This window comes from Rhinolophus ferrumequinum, chromosome 25 (assembly GCF_004115265.2).
Source record: "Rhinolophus ferrumequinum isolate MPI-CBG mRhiFer1 chromosome 25, mRhiFer1_v1.p, whole genome shotgun sequence".
NCBI lineage: Eukaryota > Metazoa > Chordata > Mammalia > Chiroptera > Rhinolophidae > Rhinolophus > Rhinolophus ferrumequinum.
Window position 1 is genome coordinate 14,116,438 of NC_046308.1, and position 22,508 is coordinate 14,138,945.

At 49.1% G+C, this 22,508-nt stretch overlaps 1 protein-coding gene across 2 annotated transcripts; it reads left to right on the forward strand.

Annotated features, from left to right (window-relative positions):
- The first annotated feature begins 263 nt into the window (after nucleotides 1-263).
- KCTD10 (potassium channel tetramerization domain containing 10) lies at nucleotides 264-22,400 on the forward strand. Of its 2 annotated transcripts, none has more exons than XM_033098142.1 (7): nucleotides 264-364; nucleotides 6,147-6,360; nucleotides 14,390-14,559; nucleotides 17,173-17,262; nucleotides 17,576-17,628; nucleotides 18,882-19,077; nucleotides 19,565-22,400. In XM_033098142.1, exons 1-7 carry the CDS (start codon nucleotides 362-364, stop codon nucleotides 19,787-19,789), a joined length of 951 nt encoding a protein of 316 aa, XP_032954033.1. In that variant the 5' UTR covers nucleotides 264-361; the 3' UTR covers nucleotides 19,790-22,400. The 2 variants fall into 2 exon arrangements, with proteins under 2 accessions (XP_032954033.1, XP_032954034.1); XM_033098143.1 differs by having other exon boundaries at nucleotides 17,176-17,262.
- Nucleotides 22,401-22,508: the final 108 nt, after the last annotated feature.

Genomic DNA, 22,508 nt, shown 5'->3' on the forward strand with positions numbered 1-22,508 from the left:
TTCCGGGCACTGATAGTTCCCCAGAGCTTCTCCAACCGGGAACGACAATATCCCTGTAGCTTGTCGTCCTCTCTGGAAGCTGAAAAAGCGGGGCATTCAGGAGCGGGATACACGCCTGCTCCAGCAGAGAGGAGATGCAACCCACTCCAGCCAAGCAGGTGGGAAGGAATGCGCCGACCTCAAGCACTACAACGGATCTTTTAGGAAGGCGCCCTCTGCGGGGCGGAAGTGGGGTAGGGACAGAGGAAGTTCCTGCCCCGGCCCCGCCCCCGCGCCCCCCCCAACCACTGGCTCACGCTAGCTGGGTGTTTCCTGCCTCCGTCAGTCCGGGTTTGGAGGCTCCAGCGTTCTCCGACTTTTCATGGTAAGGAGGGCGGTGCCCACCGATGGGGGCTCTGGGCGGCGGAGAGAGCGGGGCAGAGGCAGAGTAGAGGGGGAAGGGACCGATCGGAGAGGGTGCGATGGGGGCTGTCGCGATAGACGATAGGCGGTTGGGGGATTGGATGGGGGCGAGGCCGGGGGTGGGGGTAGGGCTTTGGGTGGAGAATTGCGGGGTCCCTGGTTGTTGGGCACAGAGGCAAAGGCATTTGGGTTTGGGGAGTAGATATGTGTGTGGTGGGAGGGGGGTGTCCCTGAGTCTTGAGTGCTTGTTGGAAATGGGAATTGGTAATTGTAAAGAGAACAAAGAGATGTCACTGAAGACGGACATTTGGGGTGGAAAATGAGATTTGGGGGAGTTGTGAAGGAGAATAGGTAGGTTATGAGAGAGCGAAGTGGGATTCCTTGGGATGGAAAGTTTGGGAAGTTGTTGCAGAAGTCGCTGGATTTCGGGGAAATGGCGAAGGGGGCCTCCCAGGTGCGTCTGAACACACAGGCGAGTGGAGGGAAAATAGAGGGAGTGGGCAGGCGGGTGTGCTTGGCGTGCTTGGAACTCCCCGAAGGGATGCCAGAGGCCTGAGTTCAGGCACTTGCGCCACGGAGTCCAGCGTCTTAACTGGCGCCTTGGTACCTACCTATATGGTCACTTCCGTTGAGGCTGGAGGTGGCCACACCTAAGGAGCTGGGGATGGCTCACATGCAGTCTCCTAGCTGTGGGAAGTTAATGTGTGCTTGGGAGCCTTCATGGGTCTGTTTCTTGAACTTTGTCCGGGGGTGGGAATGAGCAAAGTTCAGCCCAGACCCTCTTTTTTTACTAGTTTGCCCATGTCTCTTCCCCGGAAAGTGCAATCTTTAAGGAAGATCAGTCCCAAAGACACTATTGAAAAAAAATGAGTCAGCCAGTGTCTGACTTCGGTCTGCTCCATTTTGTGTAAAATCAGGACCACCAGTGGCTCTCAGATTATGGTCCCCAGACCTTATAAGAAATGGCCAAATTCTCAACCCCTACCATAGACTACGGAATCAGTCTGGGGTGGGGCCCAGCAATCTGTTTTAACAAGCCCTGCAGGGGATTAGAGCAATGATTTCTTGATTTTGTCTATGTGATGAAAAGGGCATGAGCTTGGGAGTCAGAGTACCCTAATAGTTCTGATTCTTAATTTTCTCCCCTAAAAAGTGGGATAGGTGACAACAGTTTCCTCACTAGACCATTGAGAGAAATAGGTCAATCGTGTGCTAAACACAGGAAGAGAATATAATTTGGTAGAACACTTGGATATAGCAGTACTAGTCCTATAGGTTTTGGATGCAAAATCATGCTACACTTATGTGGATAATTGAATTTAGTTTGATTGAAATGGAATGACAGACTTTTTTATAATTAGCCACAAGGCAGTGACTGTTAGATCTAACTGGTTAAAGAAACAGCTTTGTGGCTTTCAGCTCTGGTCACACATTAGAATCACCTGAAGAACTTTTCAAATAGTAGTTTCTGAGCTGCCACAACCTTCTCTCCCCCTCCCCAAATTTGATTAGTTGTTCTGGGGTGAAGCCCAGGCATTAGTACTTTTTAGACATGCTCAAGAGATTCTAGTACAGCCAAGGCTGGAGAATCTTGGTCTTAAGAAAAGCTTGAGGAGCAGAAGGTAACCTACACTAAGAACCAGGTGCCAAGTACTTTAACATTCATTCCCTGGGGGTTATTATGAAGATCATGACTTTACCTTCGTTTTACAAGTTAGGAAACTGAGACTGGGTTAAATCACTAGTGTGAACATCACACAGGAAGTAGTGGAACTGAACTGCAGTCCAGGTTTGCCAAACTCAATCTAACATTCCACACACATATTTCCCCCACTTACACACACAAGGGAGACCGTTCCACAGAGTTGTATAGAAAACATCTAGGGGTGAGGGATTTGGTACCTTTCTTCTTATTGTACTTGCCTACGTCTCCTTTCAAGTCAACAGTTTTCCCCCATCGGCTGACTTTTATTTTTTAAGCGTATATATAGTTGCTTCCTGTCTGTGGTTTGGAAGCTGTGAAGTAGAGAGGCTTGCTTTTGTTTGTGATGCTGTGGTTTGTTTTTCATGTATGGTCCGGAATCCACTGCGCCAATAGAGCAAGAGGTGAGGGAGCGTCTCCAAGACCATGAAGTTAATTCCATGTTTCCCCGAAGATAAGACCGAGCCGGACAATCAGCTTTAATGCGTCTTTTGGAGCAAAAATTAATATAAGACCCGGTCTTATTTTGCTATAACATAAGACCGGGTATAATATAATGTAATGTAACATAATATAATGTAACATAATACCGGCTATAATGTAATGTAATATAATATAGGACTGGGTCTTATATTAATTTTTGCTCCAAAAGACGTATTAGAGCTGATTGTCTGGCTAGGTCTTATTTTGGGGGAAACACGGTCGTAGCCTAATTAAAGCATCCAGAACTCTTTAGAACAGTGGGTTGCAATTCTGGCTGCACGTTGGAATTACTTGGAGGAATTTTTAAAATTCTGTTGCCCGTGCCACTCCCCCAGACCAGTTATATGAAAAAGTTCGTGGCTAGGAGAACCCCAGGCCTCAGTATTATTGTAAGCTCTCGGGGGAATTTGATGTGCGACCAAGTGGAGGGCCACTGTTTAGAATCAGCAACAGTATACTGAGGGGAGCTGGAAAAGAGAGCTGCCTTGCTCATGCATCTGGAATAAACCTCTTTTCTGATGGAACGGACTCGGTAAGCGATACCTCCAGTATTAATTACCTCACTGTTTCTCGTCACCAGTTTCGCGCTCTCCTACCTCCCCTCCCCAGCCTCATGAAAAATTAAATCAAACCTTTGAAACAAGCTGAAAAGCAGGATCCCTGTAGCAATGGGGGCGGGGGGCATCCTCTGTAGAGAGGTTTGTTGTGAGAGGCTTATTGTCTTCTGCTTTGTGTCCTCAGCTCACTGTCACTCGGGCTCCGGGACATGAACACAGCCAGAACCTTTTTTTCAAGGGCCTCTTAGTATTAATATGACTGGCCTTTGGAGGAGTGGGCTCCGGAGAGGATCAGAGCTTTCTTTGTCTCTTCTGGAGCCTCTAGCTAGATCAGGATGGTTTCTGCCTTTACCTCTTAGTCATGCAGTCAGAAGTCAAGGGAGCTGGAACCAGTCTCCAAAGAGAAGATAATTTGAGACTTTGAGCGCGTTCTCAACTAGTCATCATTTGAGTGTTTCATGTTTGAGTGTTTGCTCTGAGCCAGGGGCTGTGCTCAGTGCTCTGTGGCCTCCCTGGGGGGTGGGGGGAGACACCACCATTGTCCCCATTTGATAGACTGGACTGGACTTAGACAGATGACTCACCCAGGCTCCCACGGCTGATAAATGGCAAGGCTGGGGGCTTCAATTCAGGTCTGACGTCCAAACCCAAGCTCATAACCACGCATTGCCTTCCATCTTTTCTCAGAGGTTTTTTTTGTGGGTTTTTTTTTTTGTACTTAAAGAAAGCAGTGGGGTCCTCCTTTCTCAATTTATGTGTCATAGCTCTCTATATGCTAAGCATGACCACTGATAAAATCAGGGGCTCAAGGCCCAGCAGGACTTGGCCACGTCCTTAATTTGCTCTGTCACCGAGCCACGTCTGTCACAAGCTCACTTTGGGAAGTGCCTATAAACTCTGAGCCGGGGTATCTGCATGCACAAAATAGAAATCATGATGGTTGTCTTCCAGCATTGTTTGGATTTTCAGTGGTTGTAGATGGTGGTAGAAATGAAAGCAGCAGTATCTTCTTGGAGGGAGGACTGGGAAAGGGGCTTGGAGGAACTCTCTGGCGCCACAGAAATATTCTGTCTCTGATTGGAGTGGGGGGCTACACAGATGCACCTATTGACCAAAACTCATCAGACAGTACACAGAAAATACACCTTATTGTACGCAAATTATCTTTTCGAAGGTATTGGAGAGCAAAAAAAGTACGTGAAGTATACTTGATGACTTTTTTTGCCTGTTTTATTGTCAGCACCTTACAAAATGTGAGAGCATTTTCCCAAAACATTTATTTTTTGGTATAAATTTAGATCTGAAAAGAGTGCTTAAAAGGGTATTTCCATTTTGGAACAAATTTCCTTAACTGACTCCTCGCACCCCCCCCTTCCAAGTTTTTAGCAGCTCTTTATTCCCATAAATTACTTCTGTCATCCCATGAATAGAGTTTTTCTGAGGGAAATGGTTGGTGATAATTGTTAGTGTCTGGTCTCTGGGGACTGAGCGAGAAGGGAGGGGTCCCCACATCCTCTGGGCCTCTTATATGTTTGGCATCAGGCACAGAGACTCCAGGTGAGCTAAGCCTGAGCTTTTGAAAACTTACCTTCTTGTGCCGTTTGTTTTTTACTGGATGAGGCAGAGACAGTTACTTGAGGGAACCCTGGTCCTTCCAGGCGGCCATTCTTTCTCTGTTTCTCTACAAGACTCTAACGTGAGACTCCCAGTGGGTGATTTCAGCCACACTCTTTTGGGGCCACTGAGATCAAGAGGGTTGTCCGTTGCCTCTGCTCTTACGGACTGAAGGCAGGTTGCCACCCATCAGTCCCTTATCCCATTGGAAAAACTAACATGTGTTTTAACAACTATAGATGTAAGATGTAGTCATTGTGGAGATCTAGAAAAGACTTCATGCTGTCAGTGCCCGCCAGCCAGAACCACCAGTCAGACAAAGCTGGGTTTATTTCCTTGATACCTTAAGGGAGAACTGTGGGGCCTCTCAGAGCATTTGAGCTGCTGTCTCACGTTCAATAAAGATTCAGCCCACTCTTGGGCATCTTCTCCAGCTGTAAAAATCCACCTATTCATTCAAGAAATGTTTTCTTGGGGGTGGCTGTTAGCTCAGTTGGTTAGAGCGTGGTGCTCATAACACCAAGGTTGCTGGTTTGATCCCCACATGGGCCACTGTGAGCTGCGCCCTCCTTAAAAAAAGAAAGAAATGTTTTCTTTGAGTGCACACATGCCAGGTACCAGTCTCCTTTCCTGCACCTGTTTAAATCATGACACTACATCCATTCCTTTGATATGTATAGGAGAGTTAGCTGCTACTACGAGACTGTCATCAGATCTTGCCCTTTAGGGTAGCACTAATATAGGAAGTCTCTAATTTTGCTCTAATTGCTGCCAAGAGTTTTTATGTTTGTTGTTTAGTTCTCAGAATACTTTCTATGGGAAGTATTAGAAGAGGTAGCTGGGATCCTACTTAACTTCATAAAAGCTTATTTCATCTGTAATTCCAGCCGAAAGGTGGCACTTTTAGCTGTCTTATGGTACATGACAATAAGGAAACAGACCTGGGCTGTGCCTTAGGCTGCTTTAGGATATAACCAGGGCATTCGTTTGTACAGGTAGTGGGCATAATGGAAGTCCTCGTAACACAGGGGTTAGTGGCAAACTTGTACCCACAAGGTCAGCAGGAGAGGTCAGTATATGAGGCGATCTGGGTGGAGTTTGGGGTAGATTGGTGAATACATACATGCCCCTTGCCAGATACCCCGGCTTTCACCAGTCGTTGGCCTGCTGGCCAAGTTGTCCTCTGATTTTAAGAGAAGCCAGAAATCCAGATTTTTCTGTGAACTCTCCTGAGTTGTCAACGTTGGGAGTGAAGTTTTTTTTTAAATGCAGTATATGCTTGAACTAAGCAAAACACATCTGAAAGCGAGATTCAGCCCAGTGGCAGAAGGAAGTCAACCAGACCTGGTGCTGTAACCCCAGTGACCTTGTGTCTTTTCCACTGGCAGGAAGAGATGTCAGGAGAAAGTGTGGTGAGCTCAGCGGTGCCAGCGGCTGCCACCCGCACCACGTCCTTCAAGGGCACGAGCCCCAGCTCCAAGTACGTGAAGCTGAATGTGGGCGGCGCCCTCTACTACACCACCATGCAGACACTGACCAAGCAGGACACCATGCTGAAAGCCATGTTCAGCGGGCGCATGGAGGTGCTCACCGACAGTGAAGGTAAGGTCACCCTCCAGGCACAGGGCACATGCTTGTGGTCGACAGCTTCATTCTGCTGCAGGAGACCAACACGGAATGTGCAGTGGCCACACAGCTACAGATTTCTGGTTGTGCTCAGTGCCATCATTGTGTGTAGGGAACCCTGTGAGTAAGTAACAGGGAGGCTGGATCTAGTAGTCAAGGACGGCTTCCTGGAGGAAGTGACTTTTAAGCTGAGACCTGAAGTCAAGTGGGAATCAGGCTGGACAGGGACTCACAGTCCTGACTTAGTTGTAGATTTGCTGTGTGACTTTGAGAAAGTCACTTCCCCACTCCAAACTTCAGTGCTGTAAGATGGAAGCTAGACTAGCTACCCTAGCTGGTTCCCTTCCTGTTTTTGTAGTGATAATTCTATGACTTCATAGTGAAACTCAAGTGAGAGTCAGAAGTGCTTTCTCTGGACCCTCGTCCTGGGGTGGGGTCCTGACAAAGACGCACAGCCCTGGATTTGAGTCACAGCTCCCCCTGTAGTAGCTGTTGATCCTAATTGAGTTGTTTAAGCTGTTGACAACTCATATTCCCCATCTGGTGAAACGGGCATAGTGATACCCGCCTCGTGGGTCTTCTTGGCACATAGTAGGTATTCAATGTATGTATATTTAGTGTATTTTTCTTCTTTATGGAAAGTCATGTTAGTAAAAGGCAAAGAATTGTTTAAAGTTATCTTACTTTCCATAACTACTTCCTACCCACCTGGAACAGTCAGAGCACCTGGCAAGGGGGAACGTCTTTACCTGGCTAGGTTTGCCGGGGAGGTCACATGAGGGTTAAAAACAGCCTCATCCTTCATTCCTTGGCCTGAGATTGCTTAAGACCAGGTCAGACCAGAGCCTGGCTTGATCCTATGTACCTGTTTCTGAGGCGGACCTCTGCTGATGTCACTGCCGTTCCAGGGACAGTGGTTCCTGAGAAAATGGGCACTTTTTGACACAGCAGGTGGGTTTGGAGGCCCTAAGCCAGGTGGTCCTAAGAGGGCCGAAGCTTGTGCTGTCACTAGTTGGGGTGCCTCACTCTGTGTCCTGGAGGTGGCCGGGCTGTAGGGCTGCAGTTCCACTTCTCTGGGCTTCCCGTGATCGCGGCCTTCCAGAACTGCCGTCTGTGCCTTACTCAGAAAAAAAAAACCCAAGCCTTTTACGAGTGGGAGGAGCCCCTTTGCTGTGCCACACCCAGCCTTGCCTGGAGTATTTGTGGAAACGAGACAATAGCACCCCAGCTGCAGAAGGAAACAGACTTTATCTGAGAACCCAGGATTGTTGTGGCTTTTCTTCTGCCCTCCCCAGCCTCTGGTGGGGCTCAGGAAAAGCACTGAGTTGCTTCAAAAGCAAAGAGGAAGCCTCATCTCCTTGGAAGCCCTCGCCTTGGTGGCCTAATGCTCCTCAAGCTTCCCCATCACCCAAGCGGGGGACACATGGGAGTGGCACCAGGGGGCCTGCTGAGGACTCTGAACTCTGCCGGCGGATGTCTTTCCTCGTGGCTTCCTGGAAAACCCAGCATCTCCGGGGAAGCAGTGCTGTCGCAGACACTCCAAACCTGGCTGTTTTCATTTCCCGGGAGCTCCAGCCCCATCCACGTCCTTATGAAAGGCTCACCGTATGGCATTTTATGGGTGTTATTTCATTTCTGCCTCACCTGAACTCTTTGAGGGGTGAGTGCTGTCCCGTGGTTACAGTTTGATAAGTGAGAAATCCACATCCCGTGTGAGATGCTTTTTCAAAAGCTATTGCACCCAGGACTTGCTGGCTCTTACCATCTGCTGTCTGTGATGTGAAGTGGGCCCAGCACCCAGACCAGGCCGCCTGAGTGTGGCAGCCTTAGGGTCCAACCACTGGCTTCGTGCTGATGCCCCTGTGAAGGCCCGGCCTGCCAGCCTGGCTGTCTGGTCTTCCAGCCAGCGCCGCGCCGGGCAGAGCTACCTTATTGGTGAGCACTCTGCACGGCCTGACCTGTGGCCTATATGAGGTGTACAATTTGGGACAGTTTCCTGCATCTCACAGCTTCACCCTGGGCCTCAGGCCAGAAGGCTGTCAACTGCAGAGAAGTTTGCCACAAACAGGTGGAAACACCAGGTGTGGCTCAACCAGGAGAGTGAATGTAGCAGCAGAGCCTGCTGGCCAAAGAACAGTGTGTGTATTCTGTTGCTAGAAGTCGCTAAAGGACGCCTGAGAAGCTGGTTGTTTCTGGGGAGGGGGCCAGGCGTCCGTGGTGGCTGGCCGACTCTTATGCTCCATACCGTTTTTCCCATTTTAGTTTTGTGCCGTGTGCGTGGAATTCCTACACAGAGGAGGACTTGGGCGTCGGAGTGAGATGGGCCCGGGTTTGAGTCCTGCTCTGTCACATGGTAACCGGCACAGCTGACGGTCGTGGAGCGATTTCTATATATTGAGCCTTGTGCTAATTGCCACTTAGTTGCTCGTCACTGGTAATGTGACAGTGGGTGAGCGGCTTTTTTTCCTCTGAGCCTGTTTCCTCCCTTCAAAGTTGGGAATGCTAACGCTCTCCAGGGGATTAAATGAAGCCTTTAGAACGCACTCATAGAGTGTCTGACACTTTGGGAGACTCAGGAAGTGGGGACTGTTCCCTGTGGCCTGTGTTCCTGCCTGGGGTGAGGTGTGGAGGTGGGGGGCTGAGCGCTGGGGGGAGGGGCGGAGAGGCAGGTCTTAGCAGCGGGGAGGGGAGGGGAGGGGAGGGGAGGGGAGGGGAGGGGAGAGACTGTGTTCTTGGCCTTGAGGGAGGAGTGTGCTGCGCTGAGAAGCTGAGGACATGGGGCAGTGAGCAGGCCTTGGCCAGGCTCCTTCCCAGAAACATTCAGTTCCTACGCTGTTGGCATTTTCATGCGAGCCCTTGTCACGTTGCCATTGTCAACAGTGGTCATGGCGTTAGGGGCACCTTTCTGAGGAAGAGTTCTGTGGAGCCCTCGCTGGTCGGGGTCTGCGTCACCCTGTTGCTTGCTGTGGTTCCCCACCCCGCATCCCCCACCCCCAGTGATGTCTGGTGTCTTGCTAATGTTTTTGGAATGAGAGAGTGTGTAAACCAGATGAAAGGAGAGAGCCGTTTATCTTCTTATCGGCATGTTTCCTAGAAAACCAGTGGGGAAGTCAGGGTAATATGTGGGAAAATTGCAGTAGCCGGGGGTTTCTCTGAGATCGCTGGGCCTCCTGCCGTTTGTAAGAGTCTGAAATACATTAAGAGCTTTAAAATTGTGGGTACTGTAACAAACTCTCCTGCACCCCGCCCCCCCAGACAAGGAATAAAACATCACCCTGGACTGATGGGTCCTCTCTCTACCTTCTCTGTTTGCTGCTCTCCCTTCCAGAGGTAAGCCCTGGACTGACTTTGGGGTCACTAGGTGGATTTCAACCTTGGTGGCACCAAGTCCCCCACCCGCCACCACCAGCCAGTGCCCTCGGGCAGATGTACTCGGGGCCTTTGGCCTTGTAAGAGCTCTCCGGGGGATTCTGATGTGTAGTCATGGTTGAGAACCACTAGTTTGGATCTTTCCGTGAATTACTACAACTGTTGATACCACTAAACAACGTATTGTCGGTGTGTTTTTAAACATTGTATAAATGGCTGTTATGTCGTCTGTAGCCTTTTTGGTTTTGCTTTACTTAGCATTATGCTGGTGAGATCAAGCCATGAATAAATAGCTGTAGCTCAGACAGTTCCCTGCTCTGGAGTGTTCCATTCTAGGAATATACTGCAGTGTTTGGATCCATATTCTGTTGATAGTTCTGTAGGTGGCTCCCACTGTCTACCAGTAGGGATGTCATCATCCTTGAATACGCTCCCTGGCTTGTGTGAGCTCCTCGAGCGCAGCACTTCCCAGCCTTTGTCACTTCATGGCACACCCAGAAAATCATATTTTTCCTTTGGTAAATGGAGGCGTTCTGGACCCCAGCCAGCTGCCTCGGGGGCTGCAGCATCGGGAGCTGGGTTTATTCCCAGGAGAGGATTGACTAGATACTAGCATTTCTGTCCGTTTACACTCCCCTCAGAGGTCTGAATTTTTGCTGGCACTGGGCACTGTCAAACCTTTTTAATTGTTGCCAGTTTGGTGGTTGTGGTGTGGTACTCTGTTTTTTATTTAACATTTACCGGTTTCTAGTGCGTTGAGCATCTGTTTGTGTTCATTGGTCATTTGTGTTTTTATCATTTAGCTGCTTGATTGCATCTTTCTTACATCTTTTCCCATTTCCCCTTTTGCTTTGAAAGATATATTCTGGATCCAATTTCTTTATGGTTTTGTGTTGTAAACATATAAGCAACAGAAGTCTGACCTGTCCTAGGTTTTTCAGTGGTGTCTTGATACCTCAATCTTTACGTTGTTTGTTTTCCATTTTGGTCTGTGATCTTCCTCTGTGGTATTCAACCAGGGGGCATTTGGCATTATCCAGAGACATTTCTGGTTGTCACGATTTGGGGGTGGGAGTGCTACTGGTGTCTAGTGGGTAAGGGCCAGGGATGCTTCTAAATAACCTACAACCCCCAGGACAGGCCGCCATAGTAAAGAATTATCCAGTCTGTAGTGAATTATCCAGTCCAAAACGTCAGTAGTGCCGAGGCTTAGACACCCTGCCCCAGAGATTCTGATTCGGAAGGAAGCAGCTTCAAGCACCTCGGGGAATTTATGATCAGGCAAGTTTGAGAAGCGCAAAAATATAAAAACCTCAGTATGGAGAAGAGAGGGCAGCGAAAGCTCCCTGGAAGTGGGGACGGGGCAAAGGAGAGAGGAAGTAAGTCCATGTTATGCTGGCGGGGTGGGGAGGAGGTGAACCTGGCGGCCGAGTCCCCCCCAACCCCAGAGGGAAGCCTCTGAGCCACCCTGAAAGTCTCACAAGCTCCCATCTGGGGACTGGAACATGCTGCTGCTTTGTTCTCAGACAATGGTGATGAAATGTGCAAAGCGCTCCTGCTCAGGGACCTAATTTGAGAGCTGCCAGTAGACCCAGTGTTCTGCTACCATGTTTCTCCGAAAATAAGGCCTGGCCGGACCATCAGCTCTAATGCGTCTTTTGGAGCAAAAATTAATATAAGACCTGGTCTCATATAAGTAGAATAAGACTTACAGTAAGTTTTGCTCCAAGAGATGCATTAGAGCTGATGGTCCGGCTAGGTCTTATTTTCGGGGAGGCATGGTATGTGCCTCCCGTACATTCTCTCATCAGACCTGCATGCCATCGCTGTGAGGCACCTTTTTTAGAAGAGGAAACGGCTGTACCAGAGAGGTTAAGTGAAACACTAACATCCTCCAGCAAGAACGCAGAGCTGGGTTTCGAACACAGGCCCATGCTCTTCACCCTGTGCCATGCTGCGTCTCCAGTTGTCCCAGAGCCCTCCGTCTGTGCCCTGCCTGTTCTCTCCAGCCTTGTTGAATGGACTGCAGACCCCCGGCCGTCCTGACTTGTACAGCCTTTCTAAAGAGCCCGTGTGCTCTGTGGCTGCAGGAAAGACGCCCCACCAGCGAGCAAGCGGCTGCTTGACTTCCATTTGCTTTTCTACGTGCGAGGCATTTGAGCTGTTTCAAAGGGAGAGATTCCTGCTTTGAAAGCAACGAAAATATTTCAAAGTCAAAATGCTAATTGAAGCCTCATGGAGAGTGCGCCTGGCTCCTTTGCCCTTATTTGTCCAAAGTATGATTCCTTCACCACAAGCATTTCCTGACGGCAGGCATTCTTGAGCTGGAGCCCAGTGTCACGGTCCAGTCCGCCTATTCGTTTATGGAAACTCTGGGCTGTCACTTGGGTAATTGATTTCAGGGGCTTTCGCTCTTTCCAAGCAGCTGAATTGTCCATGCGTCAAAGGTAGAAGAACGTGGACGGTTTCTTCCCAGAGCAGCTAGGTTGAATTGGTTGCCATTTCTGTTAAAGACTGAAGTTCTTCTACTTGTCTTCTCAATACCAGTGAAAAGAGTTTTCCTAAGTTTCTTCTTTGTGGTCTAGTCCTGCCTCCCCAACTTTCGGAATGTCACTGAGCTTCTCTGAGCCTTGTGTTCATCTGGGGAAAAGGCAGGGGAGTGAGGCTCCCTCCAAAACAATTGTTGGAAACATAACACTGTCTTTCTTTCCACACCTTGTCAGCTCGTCGGAAGAAAAGCACTAGTTCCAGGGTAGCACAGAGGTTGCAAGCTGGTGACATGTGGGCCCAATGTAGCCTGCAGATGTGTTTGGGTGCCCTATGGTGGGATAATAACTGTCTTTTTAAAAAATTAGTTTACCATTCTTTAAAAATCAGGAGATTTCACAAAGAAATCTGCATTTTAGGCTTTGCTTGCAACGTCAGAGGCTCATGCAGCCCCGGGCCTATATCCCTGCCTGGCCACTCTTGGCCAGAGAAGGAAGACCCCTCACCCCCAGCCCACAGCGGGTAGGGCACAGTTCTCTGGTCAGCCGTCAGCCCAGCCCACTTGTACTTGTTTATCCTGCCTGTTCAAAGCCTCCCCTAGGCATCTGGGCTGCATTACAGATCCTGAGTCCATTCTTTGTTGTCTCAAATGTAGAAAGAAGCAGTAGGACAATGTCCAGCAGTCACCGTCAGGGGATATGATTTACCTCTTCCTTTCTTGAAACCAAGATTTGACTCCAGGCTGCTGGAGGGGAGCGTGGAAATAGCCTAGTTATCCCCTCTCCTGGTGAACGTTGCAAAGAATCCCAACTAGTCCACTAAAACCAAGAGAGAGCTCTTGGCGGGGCTGGGTTTGGGGGACGAGGGGCTTGGGGGAAGTGAGCGGACTGGTGACTCTGGATCCAAAAAAGGTATGTTCCCCGCTCTTGGTTTTTTTGGCTTCCGCTGTTGATCCAGGGCCTGGGGTGCTGAGGAGGACATGGGGCAGGGCCCGGGGGTGTTAGGAGTGGAAATATGGGCCCCTTCTCCCTGAATTGGGAGCAAAGGAAGCGAGACAGCAGGGGCATAAGATAACTGATTCCTGTTTAATCCTCCTCACTTGCCCGTGCTGCTGTTTTCCCAGCTGGCATGTTGGACGGGAGACCTGGGCAAGCCCTTGCCCGAGGATGCGCTGCTGGCAAGGACGGCTGCGACTTCATGTCTCTCTGGCTTCTTTCTTAGCGCTTCCCGTTTTCCGTCCAGACATACTGTGTCTTCGTCCCATTCCTACTTCCCTTTTCGGTACCATCTTCTCTGCCCAGGCTCCAGTCCTGTTTCCTCCCCCAAATACCACTGCCAGGGACATTTGCGTTTCAGTAGAGGAATTTTGAAAACCCATCCCACCTCTAGTGCTGGGATAGCAGGCAAGGGCGGACACTGGAAGGGACCCTGAGAAGTGGAAGGGCTTGTCTTCCTGGCCCCACCCCCAAGAATTTTTCTCGGTGCCTGGTTCTGGTCCGCAGTTGGGCATTTTTCCATATGGGTATTTTTAATAAAAGCAAGTTCCATTTCCCCATGTTACCCGGAACTGCTTGAGGGCAGGGTCTGTCTCTCACCATTTTATCTCTGATGGCTGCCACTAGCCAGTAAGTGCGTGTTAGGGGACTGACCGTGGTGGGAACTTCCTGTGGTGCTGGGGAGTGGGGTCACCCCCTGGAGACAGGTGTCAGTCTGCGGGGGTGAGCCTTCTGCTTCCTTACAAATGGCTCTGTTTTGAGAGTCTGAAAAAAGCCTTGTAGAAAGAGGGGGTACGTATTTTTCACTCCAGAGGCCTTTTCCCATCGTTGGGATCATTTAGACACAATTAATCCAGGTGCGGTGCTCTAAGGCCCCTTGGGATGTTCTCGTCGAAGGGATTTTTGAGGGTTCTTTAGAAACATGCTGTTAGGTCTCAAGGGCCTTGGCGTCCAAAAGAGTCTGAGACTAGATGAGTCTGGGGTGTGGTGGTCTCCAGCCAGCAGGGCCCGGAGGTTGTGATAGGGCAGCTGGTGGCGCTCTCTGTGGTTCCTGCTCTCCCCGGGAGGTGGAGGGAGCCTGGAGACTCCCCAAGTCCTCTCAGCGCCTTTCAAGAGGGCTGTGTCCATGTAACTTCCCCTCCCTTCCTCTACAGGCTGGATCCTAATCGACCGCTGTGGGAAGCACTTTGGTACGATCCTCAACTACCTTCGTGATGGGGCCGTCCCCTTGCCCGAGAGCCGCCGGGAGATCGAGGAGCTGCTGGCAGAAGCCAAGTACTACCTGGTCCAGGGCCTGGTGGAAGAGTGCCAGGCAGCCCTACAAGTAGGCATCACCCTTCCTTCCCATAGGCGCAGTGAGGCCCCAGACCTACCTGCCTCCCTCATTTTCCCCCTCTGCAAAAGTGGGTGCAGTTCCGACCTCACCGAGCTCTTGGGAGAGTTATTGAGTTCACTGTGGAGCTTGTCCCCTTTGGTCCGAGGGACCCCTAAGAGGCTTTTCTGTAATGCTTAGGCCACCCAGCTGCCCTTGGGCTCATCTCGGCCTCCATGGCGTTGGGTCATCGCGTGTACATTGAACCCCTTTATACTGATCTGGATTCTGGACCCATCTGGGGCCTTACTCTCACCCCAGGAGTTATCACTGGGAGCCTAGCATGGTCTCTGCAGACACAGACACCCTCACTCCTCAGCTGGCCCTGAGGCAGGAATATCGGGGTCAAGTCTAGTGATAGCAAAATCCCTATAAACCACAATGTTCCTAGACATAACCAATGGCCATTTGTTTCAGACAAAGTCTGGCATGGCAGAGAATCAGAAGTGTCCCTTTAGGTTGTCACAGGAATTGGATCTGTACACGTGAGGCTCTTATTTTGGCCTCCCCAAGCCACATGTCTCTCAGGCCCTCCACGGGAACAGTACCCATATAATGCCTAGCTCCTCAAGGAACCTGTTTCCACACACGACCTCTGCCCTGGGAGTCTGTGAACTCATTGTAAATCTAACCAAATGTAGCCTTTAGTATATTTATTTCATTTTTATATTAACGTAATACATGTACATCATTTAAGAAGTCACATAGTATTGCAAGGTTGGTGTCAAAAGCACCTCTATATGTCCTTTCCCCTCTACCCCCCACCCCCAGGCAGCCTCTTAATCTCAGCAGTTCTGTTTACTTTCATATTTGGTATACTGCTATTCATTGACATTTCAGTTTTCAACATTATCTACTGGCGTTACTATAGAAAATTTAAATTTCGTTTATGTACTAGCACACTGCCCTCCCCAGCCACGAGCAAACTTACATGTTTATACACCCTTCTCCTGGTCTCCCAATATAGGGTACCACAGTTTGGGTCAGATGGATACTCTGAGTTTACACTGAGATGTCTGTATTGGTAACATTTGAGCCCCAGTATGCAATGACTTATTTTCTGTCTTGTGTGACTTCTCAGTTTGCCAGAGTTGGTGATTGCTTCCTTTGTGTTTGCTTGGTTTTCTAAGTTCATATCCCTAATTCAGCCCTAAATTCTGAGAAAGATCAGTGTCCTGTTGGTACGTTCAGACACATCAGTGAACTTCTGTTTCCTCTTTGTCTTGGAGACTTGCCTTCTGGGTTCCCTTTCTGTGGTTTCTGTTAGTCTGAGGTTACACTTCCAAAGCTGACGTCCTCCCGGTTTCTATCCCAATTATCTTCTTGTTCTACTTTCTCAGAGGTTTTTTTTCAGTTTTACCTTTTCAACCCTTCTATTGAATATTTTACTTCTGCTATCATATTTCTAGTCTCCAAGAGCCTTTCCTTTTTTCTATATAGCATACTGATCTTCTTTCATAGGATGCAATATCTGCTCTCATCTGTCTGATGATACTAGTATTTGAAGTTTCTTTTTCTGCTGCCTTCATCGTCTGACTGCTTCCCTTACTTTTTCTCTCTTTGTTTTGGTCTCATGTTTGAGAGACTTTCTATGTATAATCTGATGACCTTTGGCCTATTGAAATTTATGAGTAAGGCTCTGGAAAGCTGTATGTGTGGGGGTGGTCCTTGTTCTGCGGTAGGCTTCAGCGGTGGGTGATAAGGCTGACATTTCAGTGGGAACCCCCAATGTCAGAATCTGTAAGCCTTTTTTTGGACAGGTCAGTTTCCCGGGAGGTATCCTCCACTCTCTTGCCTGGAGGGTATGTGCCTGACTGACTGCCTTCTGAGGTCTGAGTGGGGGAAGGGACCAGTTTGCCTTCTAGTGTGTAGACCGTTATGGGATCACCTTGTTTTCAGAATAGCAACTCAGTCCTGCCCTGTACAAACCACTCCAAGAAAATGGATCTTTCTTCTGTTGGGCTGGGGAAGGGGATCCATCAGGGGGTCTCCCTGGTGCTTCTGCCAACTTGCTGGTGCAAGCAGTCCTCTGACCTTGGTCTGTGCGCACCAGCCTTCAGAGGTGTTCTTTGAAAATCTCCGGGACTCTCTCCTATCTGCTGACTTAGTTTCCAGCTTTCTTCTCCTCCTTGGTTATTACTCGTCTGTGACTGGCCCTCCAGCCTGGAAGTCTTGATATCTTTTGTCTGCTAACCTCACTTCTCTCATCCTCTTTCTCTTTCTGAGCTTATACTTTTTTTATTCTTTATATTCTTCTGTAGTCATTGTCGTGGGGTTTTAGAAGCTTTGACGCAATCATATTTCATCTACTAGGTTTAGGGTTTATTTCTGAGTGGCTCCCTAGGCGGTGGAAATGTGTCATCGTTGTTAGTATTTATTGAGCACCTGGCATATAACAGCCCTGGTCAAAGGAGCAGACTTCCTGGAGAACTCAACTTCTGGTCGCCCCCCATTCACTGGCGGTGAGAATCCTCCTCTCTTCCCGCCCTATCTCCCCTCGCCAGGCCAGCTTAAATAATCCGGTGCAGGGCAGGCCTCCTAGGCTGAAAGCATGTTTTGTTCCAGCAGAACAAAGATACGTATGAGCCTTTCTGCAAAGTTCCTGTGATCACCTCATCCAAAGAAGAACAGAAACTTATAGCAACTTCAAATAAGGTATGTTGGAGGCAGTCTTGTGGCATTTGTTTTGCTCCCAGACATGATGGAGGCCCTTGTGAATAAGTTTTGAAATGACAGTGTGTGCAATTGCCTGGGCAAGACCTGAGAAGGGGTTACGAGTGGGAACCTGCAGCTCCTCTTGTGTCCCCCTCTATTGGGTCACGCCATGTCCCTCTCCAGCCCCACTCCAGCCAGCCAGCTATGCTGTCTGCCTCTCTGGCCTGGTGGCAGGGCCCAGCCCCATGGAAAAGCAGTGGTTCATTGCACCCGCACGCCAAGTAACTCTCTTCTTTTTCAAAACAACCCACAGCCAGCCGTGAAGTTGCTCTACAACAGAAGTAACAACAAGTACTCATATACCAGGTAAGGCATCAGCCAGACAAGACTTCTGCACGCGCCAGGAAAGCCTCCGTTCACACCAGGCAGACCGAGCTCCTCTTGTTGCCTCCCGATAAAGGTGGCACTCCTGTACCTCGAGGATGCCCAGATAGGTAGATACAAAGATAGACAGGTGACAGACAGGAGATATAGTCCGCACATACCATAAAATTTGCCTTTCAAAGTATATAACTAGTATATTTACAGAGCTGTGCAACCATCACCACTTACCCTAATTTTCATCACCCCCAAAAGAAACCCTAGACCCATAGCTGTCACCCTTCATTTTTCTCCCAACTCCCCCTCCCTCCCAGGCCTGGGCAACCACTATTTTGCTCTTTGTCTCTGTGGGTTTGCCTCCTCTGGACATTCTTAGCACTGGAATCATACAATATGTGGCCTTTTGTGACTTAGCATCTCTCACTTAGCATCATGTTGTCAAGGTGCATCCATGTTGTATGATCAAGACTTCATTTCTTTGTATGACTAAATAATAATCCATTGCATGGACAGACTACATGTTATTTAGCCATTTAGCAGTGGATGGGCAATTCGGGTCTTTTCCACTTTTCGGGCATTATCAATAACGCTGCTGTGAACACTCGTGTACACGATTCTGTATGGACATGTTTTTATTTCTTTTGGGTATATATCTAGGGGTGGAATTGCTGGCTCATATGTCAACTTAGGTTGTCATTTGAGGAACTACCAAACAGTTTTCCAAAGTGGCTGCACCATTTTACATTCCCACCAGCAGTCTAAGTGGGCTTATAGAATGCCCGGTGGCCCTTGGGAACATGTGACTCTAAATCAGGAACTTGAAGGATGTCGGGGGGTTTGATGAGGTTACTGAAGCAAGACCCATAAACTGACCCAGGATAAAACGTCTCCCTTGGGCAGTCCTGCTCTGCCGCTCCTGTGACTCAGTGGGGCTCCGCGGTCCCCACCTGTGCCGGCTGCCCGCAGGCTACGTGTGTTCAGCATTTCACCGCTGGCTGTTGTAGAACACGGGCTGAGTGTCTAGAGCTGTCTTTTTTGAGGCCAGGCTCTGCCATTTATTAGTTTGGGGCCTCGGGCAATTACCTGATTTCTCTAACCCTCACTTTCCCTTTTCGAGCAGTGGGGACTGGTTGCCATGGGAATATTGTGAGGTTGGAATGGGACAGTGGAGATATGCGCAACCGATGGTGGCCGTCATTGCCAGCTGTGGTCACCTTATCTCAAATGTTCTTTTGCAGCAATTCTGACGACAATATGTTGAAAAACATTGAACTCTTTGATAAGCTTTCTCTGCGCTTTAACGGAAGGGTCCTATTCATAAAGGATGTCATCGGGGACGAAATCTGCTGCTGGTCCTTTTACGGCCAGGGCCGCAAGATTGCTGAAGTCTGTTGTACCTCCATCGTCTATGCCACTGAGAAGAAGCAGACCAAGGTAAGGGCTGCGAGGGGACAGTGCTGAGCGGCTGCTCTGACGTTTGCCCTCGTACAACTTCCCTTTGCACTTGAGCAAAAGAAACTGAAAGAAAAGCTTTCAAAGTGTTTTCCTTGACTCATGACTGCTCATTGTTCACAATAGTCATGATCTTTTGGGCCCTGGTTAGATCCAAATGTAGGTTTTGGAGAGTCAGAATGGCATTTCCTTTCTGACGCTCAGCATGCATTTAAGTTCCTTTGCCATCAATGCTGATCTGGACATGTCCTGGTACCTGTGTGTACCCCGCTGCCGGCACTTGCTCCTCTACCTTCAGTGATCTGATGTTGCCTGTGCAGTGTTTTGCCCTCCAGCACCACATTGTTTCCCACCAGCATGGCTCCATCCCATTTAGCCCAACGGAAGTACTGGGGGATTGGGCGGCACAGGTGGTGGGGGTGGGGGGTGTGGCGCTAACTTGCCTGCCCTGTATTTTGTGGGGATGCAGGTGGAGTTCCCTGAAGCCCGGATTTATGAGGAGACCCTGAATATTTTGCTGTACGAGGCCCAGGACGGCCGGGGACCTGACAATGCCCTCTTGGAGGCCACAGGGGGGGCGGCCGGCCGCTCCCACCATTTGGATGAGGACGAGGAGCGTGAACGCGAGCGGATTGAGCGCGTGCGTCGGATCCACATCAAGCGGCCCGACGACCGCACCCACCTCCACCAGTGAGCCGGCCAGGGCCGGCCCGGCCCTCCTCCCGCCCTCTCCCCTCCCCCGCTCCACACTAGACCTGCACAGGCTTCCGGGCACCTCCCACTTCTCCTGGAGCCTGCAGATACTTTTGTAACAAGTCAGATGATTATTTTGATATTTCGCGACAAGGTGAATTGATTTTTTTTTTTTTACCCAGGTGAATGGGCCCTGTTGTTGACAAGCTGCCCAAGGGCCCTAGTTTCTGGGAGAATCTGAGGAGCCTTGGAGCCAGGCTTGCTGGGTTCTCGAAGGAAAAGTATGAATGGGTATGACATGCACGTGAGAACTTTGTTTGCAGTATTTATTTTTGTGGATGTTGACTACCTATTTGAGTTTCTTGGGTGGTGTTCCCTTTGGGTTCAGTTTGACAGCTCTGAGAGGGACTCTGCAGCTGGTGGCCACCAGAGGTGTCTCCAAGCTCCCTAGTTCGTAACCTTCCAGCCCAGCGCCCTGGCTGTGCTCTCTGTGTTAGGCCGGGCAGTCTCCAGGCCGGCTTTGCCAGAAGCCCATTTTGCCACAGGATTTCGTGCCCACGGCTTACTGGTAAATCATTGCAGCTCGGAGCAGTGGTGATGGGGCCTGCTGTGCTTCCTGCTTCTAAATTGTTGTTCCTCACGCCGCCCTGTTTAGGGGGCAAGCCTGTTGCCACCTTGGCTGGTCTGTGGTCCCATGCTTGTTGGGCCCCTGCACATCTGGCTAAGGGCAGAGCTGCCCTTGGCAGTGAGTGCTGGGCTCTGTTCCAGGCTCCTTCCCTGACTCCTCCCCCTCCCTCCGGCCCCCCCTTTGTTGACCCACTCCGTTCCAGGAAGGCCTGCTGGCCTGGTTACGGGGGTAGCTCAAACCCAGGAATCCATTCCCTCTCCCTCGGTCTCCTTCCTTGTTTCGCTGGGCTTACGGCCACTAGTAGATGCTTAGAAATTGAGTGTGGCCCCAGACTCTGTCCTCCTGGCCTGGCGTCCAGGCGGGACCACCACTTACCAGCAGTCTCAGGGCAGTTTGCCTGCTGTAAACGTAGCCATGGCCTGGAGAGCCCCTTGGGGTCTTTGCCTGTGATTCTGACACAGTGTGGAATAGCCATCAGTGAGAGGATGTGCAGATCCTTTTGGGTCCAGTAAGTGTCGGTGTTCATGTTTGTTTAAGGGACGTGTGCGACTGTAGACGGGGATGTGTGCTTGTGGGGCGCTGGAGCCCAGTGCTCGTGGGGGACGGACGTTCTCGGTTACCTACCTCCCAGTCTCCGCCTGTCAAGGGACAGAAGTGAGTTGTGACTAATGTGGGTGGTTGAGACTAGACTAGGTATAGTTACAAGGGGATGCGAATGTGTGTAGGGTAAGGGATGGGTTTTGTCTGACTTTCAAGGGAAACGTTACTGTTTTATACCAAAGGTATTAATATGGGCAGCCTCTGACACAATGTATTCCAAAAAAAACGAGTTTATATTTTGAAATGGTTTTTACCGCTTTGACTTTGTACGTACTTCCCGAGTTGCGAGTTGCGACAGTTGTATGCCTTTATTTTGTATCCAGCAGCAAAGTGTACAATAAACCTTTAAAACAATCATGACTGAACCTAAACATCAAGTATTGGGTAGATGCTTTTTAAAACTGCTGTGTGGGAAACTTTCATATTAAGCCATTTGAATTTTAAGTGCTAAGGAAAGGGGGGGGGGGGCGCTAAAAATAATGTTTCGTAAATATTTTATACTGTTTGAGTTTTAAACACCAACCCTGCTGTTTGGGTTGAGTTTTTTTAGAAAGTTAAAGTGAATGTCAGTCCTGATGTTTTTTGTAGGAATGGAAAAGCCATCATATAATTGTTTTTTAAATGTTTACGTGAAGAGTACGTGTGTGGAACAATCTGATTTGTTTGGGCTTCTACACCTTATGACCTAATGTTTCTGGCAGTCTCTCTACTTTCACTTTTCCTCCAACTTTGCACTTGTAGCTTTGAGTCTTTGCTTCCCTGGGATAGGAACAGATCCATAAAACATTCCGTCGTTGATGCCACTGTGAGCTGCATATAGCCGTGACCTGACAGAAAGCGTTGGCTGGTCCAGTTCTGTTACCAAATCTATTCTACAAGGAACTGATTTGTCTTCTGTTGGCACTAAAGGCAAACAAAAGTCAATATTTATACCTAAGAACCATCCAAGTAAAACACTAGTCTAAGATTTGGTAAAGAGGCGAGTTTTATTACATTGCAGTAGCTTACATTTGAAAACAGTGGAACAGGCTTTTGGTCCTTTGTCATCAAGTTGTTTTTTCAAATAAGCCATCTGATTGTGGTGGCTGGGGGCCCATGCCTGAGACAATTCCTGGCAAAGCCTCTTCTGCTGCCCTCCTGCAATGGCTTAACAGGTTGGTTGCTGTACGAGTACCCCACTTTCTGTTTAGGGGTGTTTGTATCTTACAGCAGCTATTCAGGGCTCAAGTGTGAACAGCAGTCAGCCCTGACTCTTAGAATATGTCTTTACACATCTTTGTGTCAATAACCTTTGTGCTATGAAAAAAATGCTAATAAGCAACTTGTATGTTGTACAAGTGTTTGTGGAACTAGGTAAAAATAAAAGTTATATATAATGCTTCTACTTAAATCTGTTTTCTGGGTCTTTTCAGAAACACCCAGCACAGTGAAGCCACTGAAGCGCAGTTTTCAGCGAAGAGAACAAGGCACAGAATAGCATCTTCTACTCTGT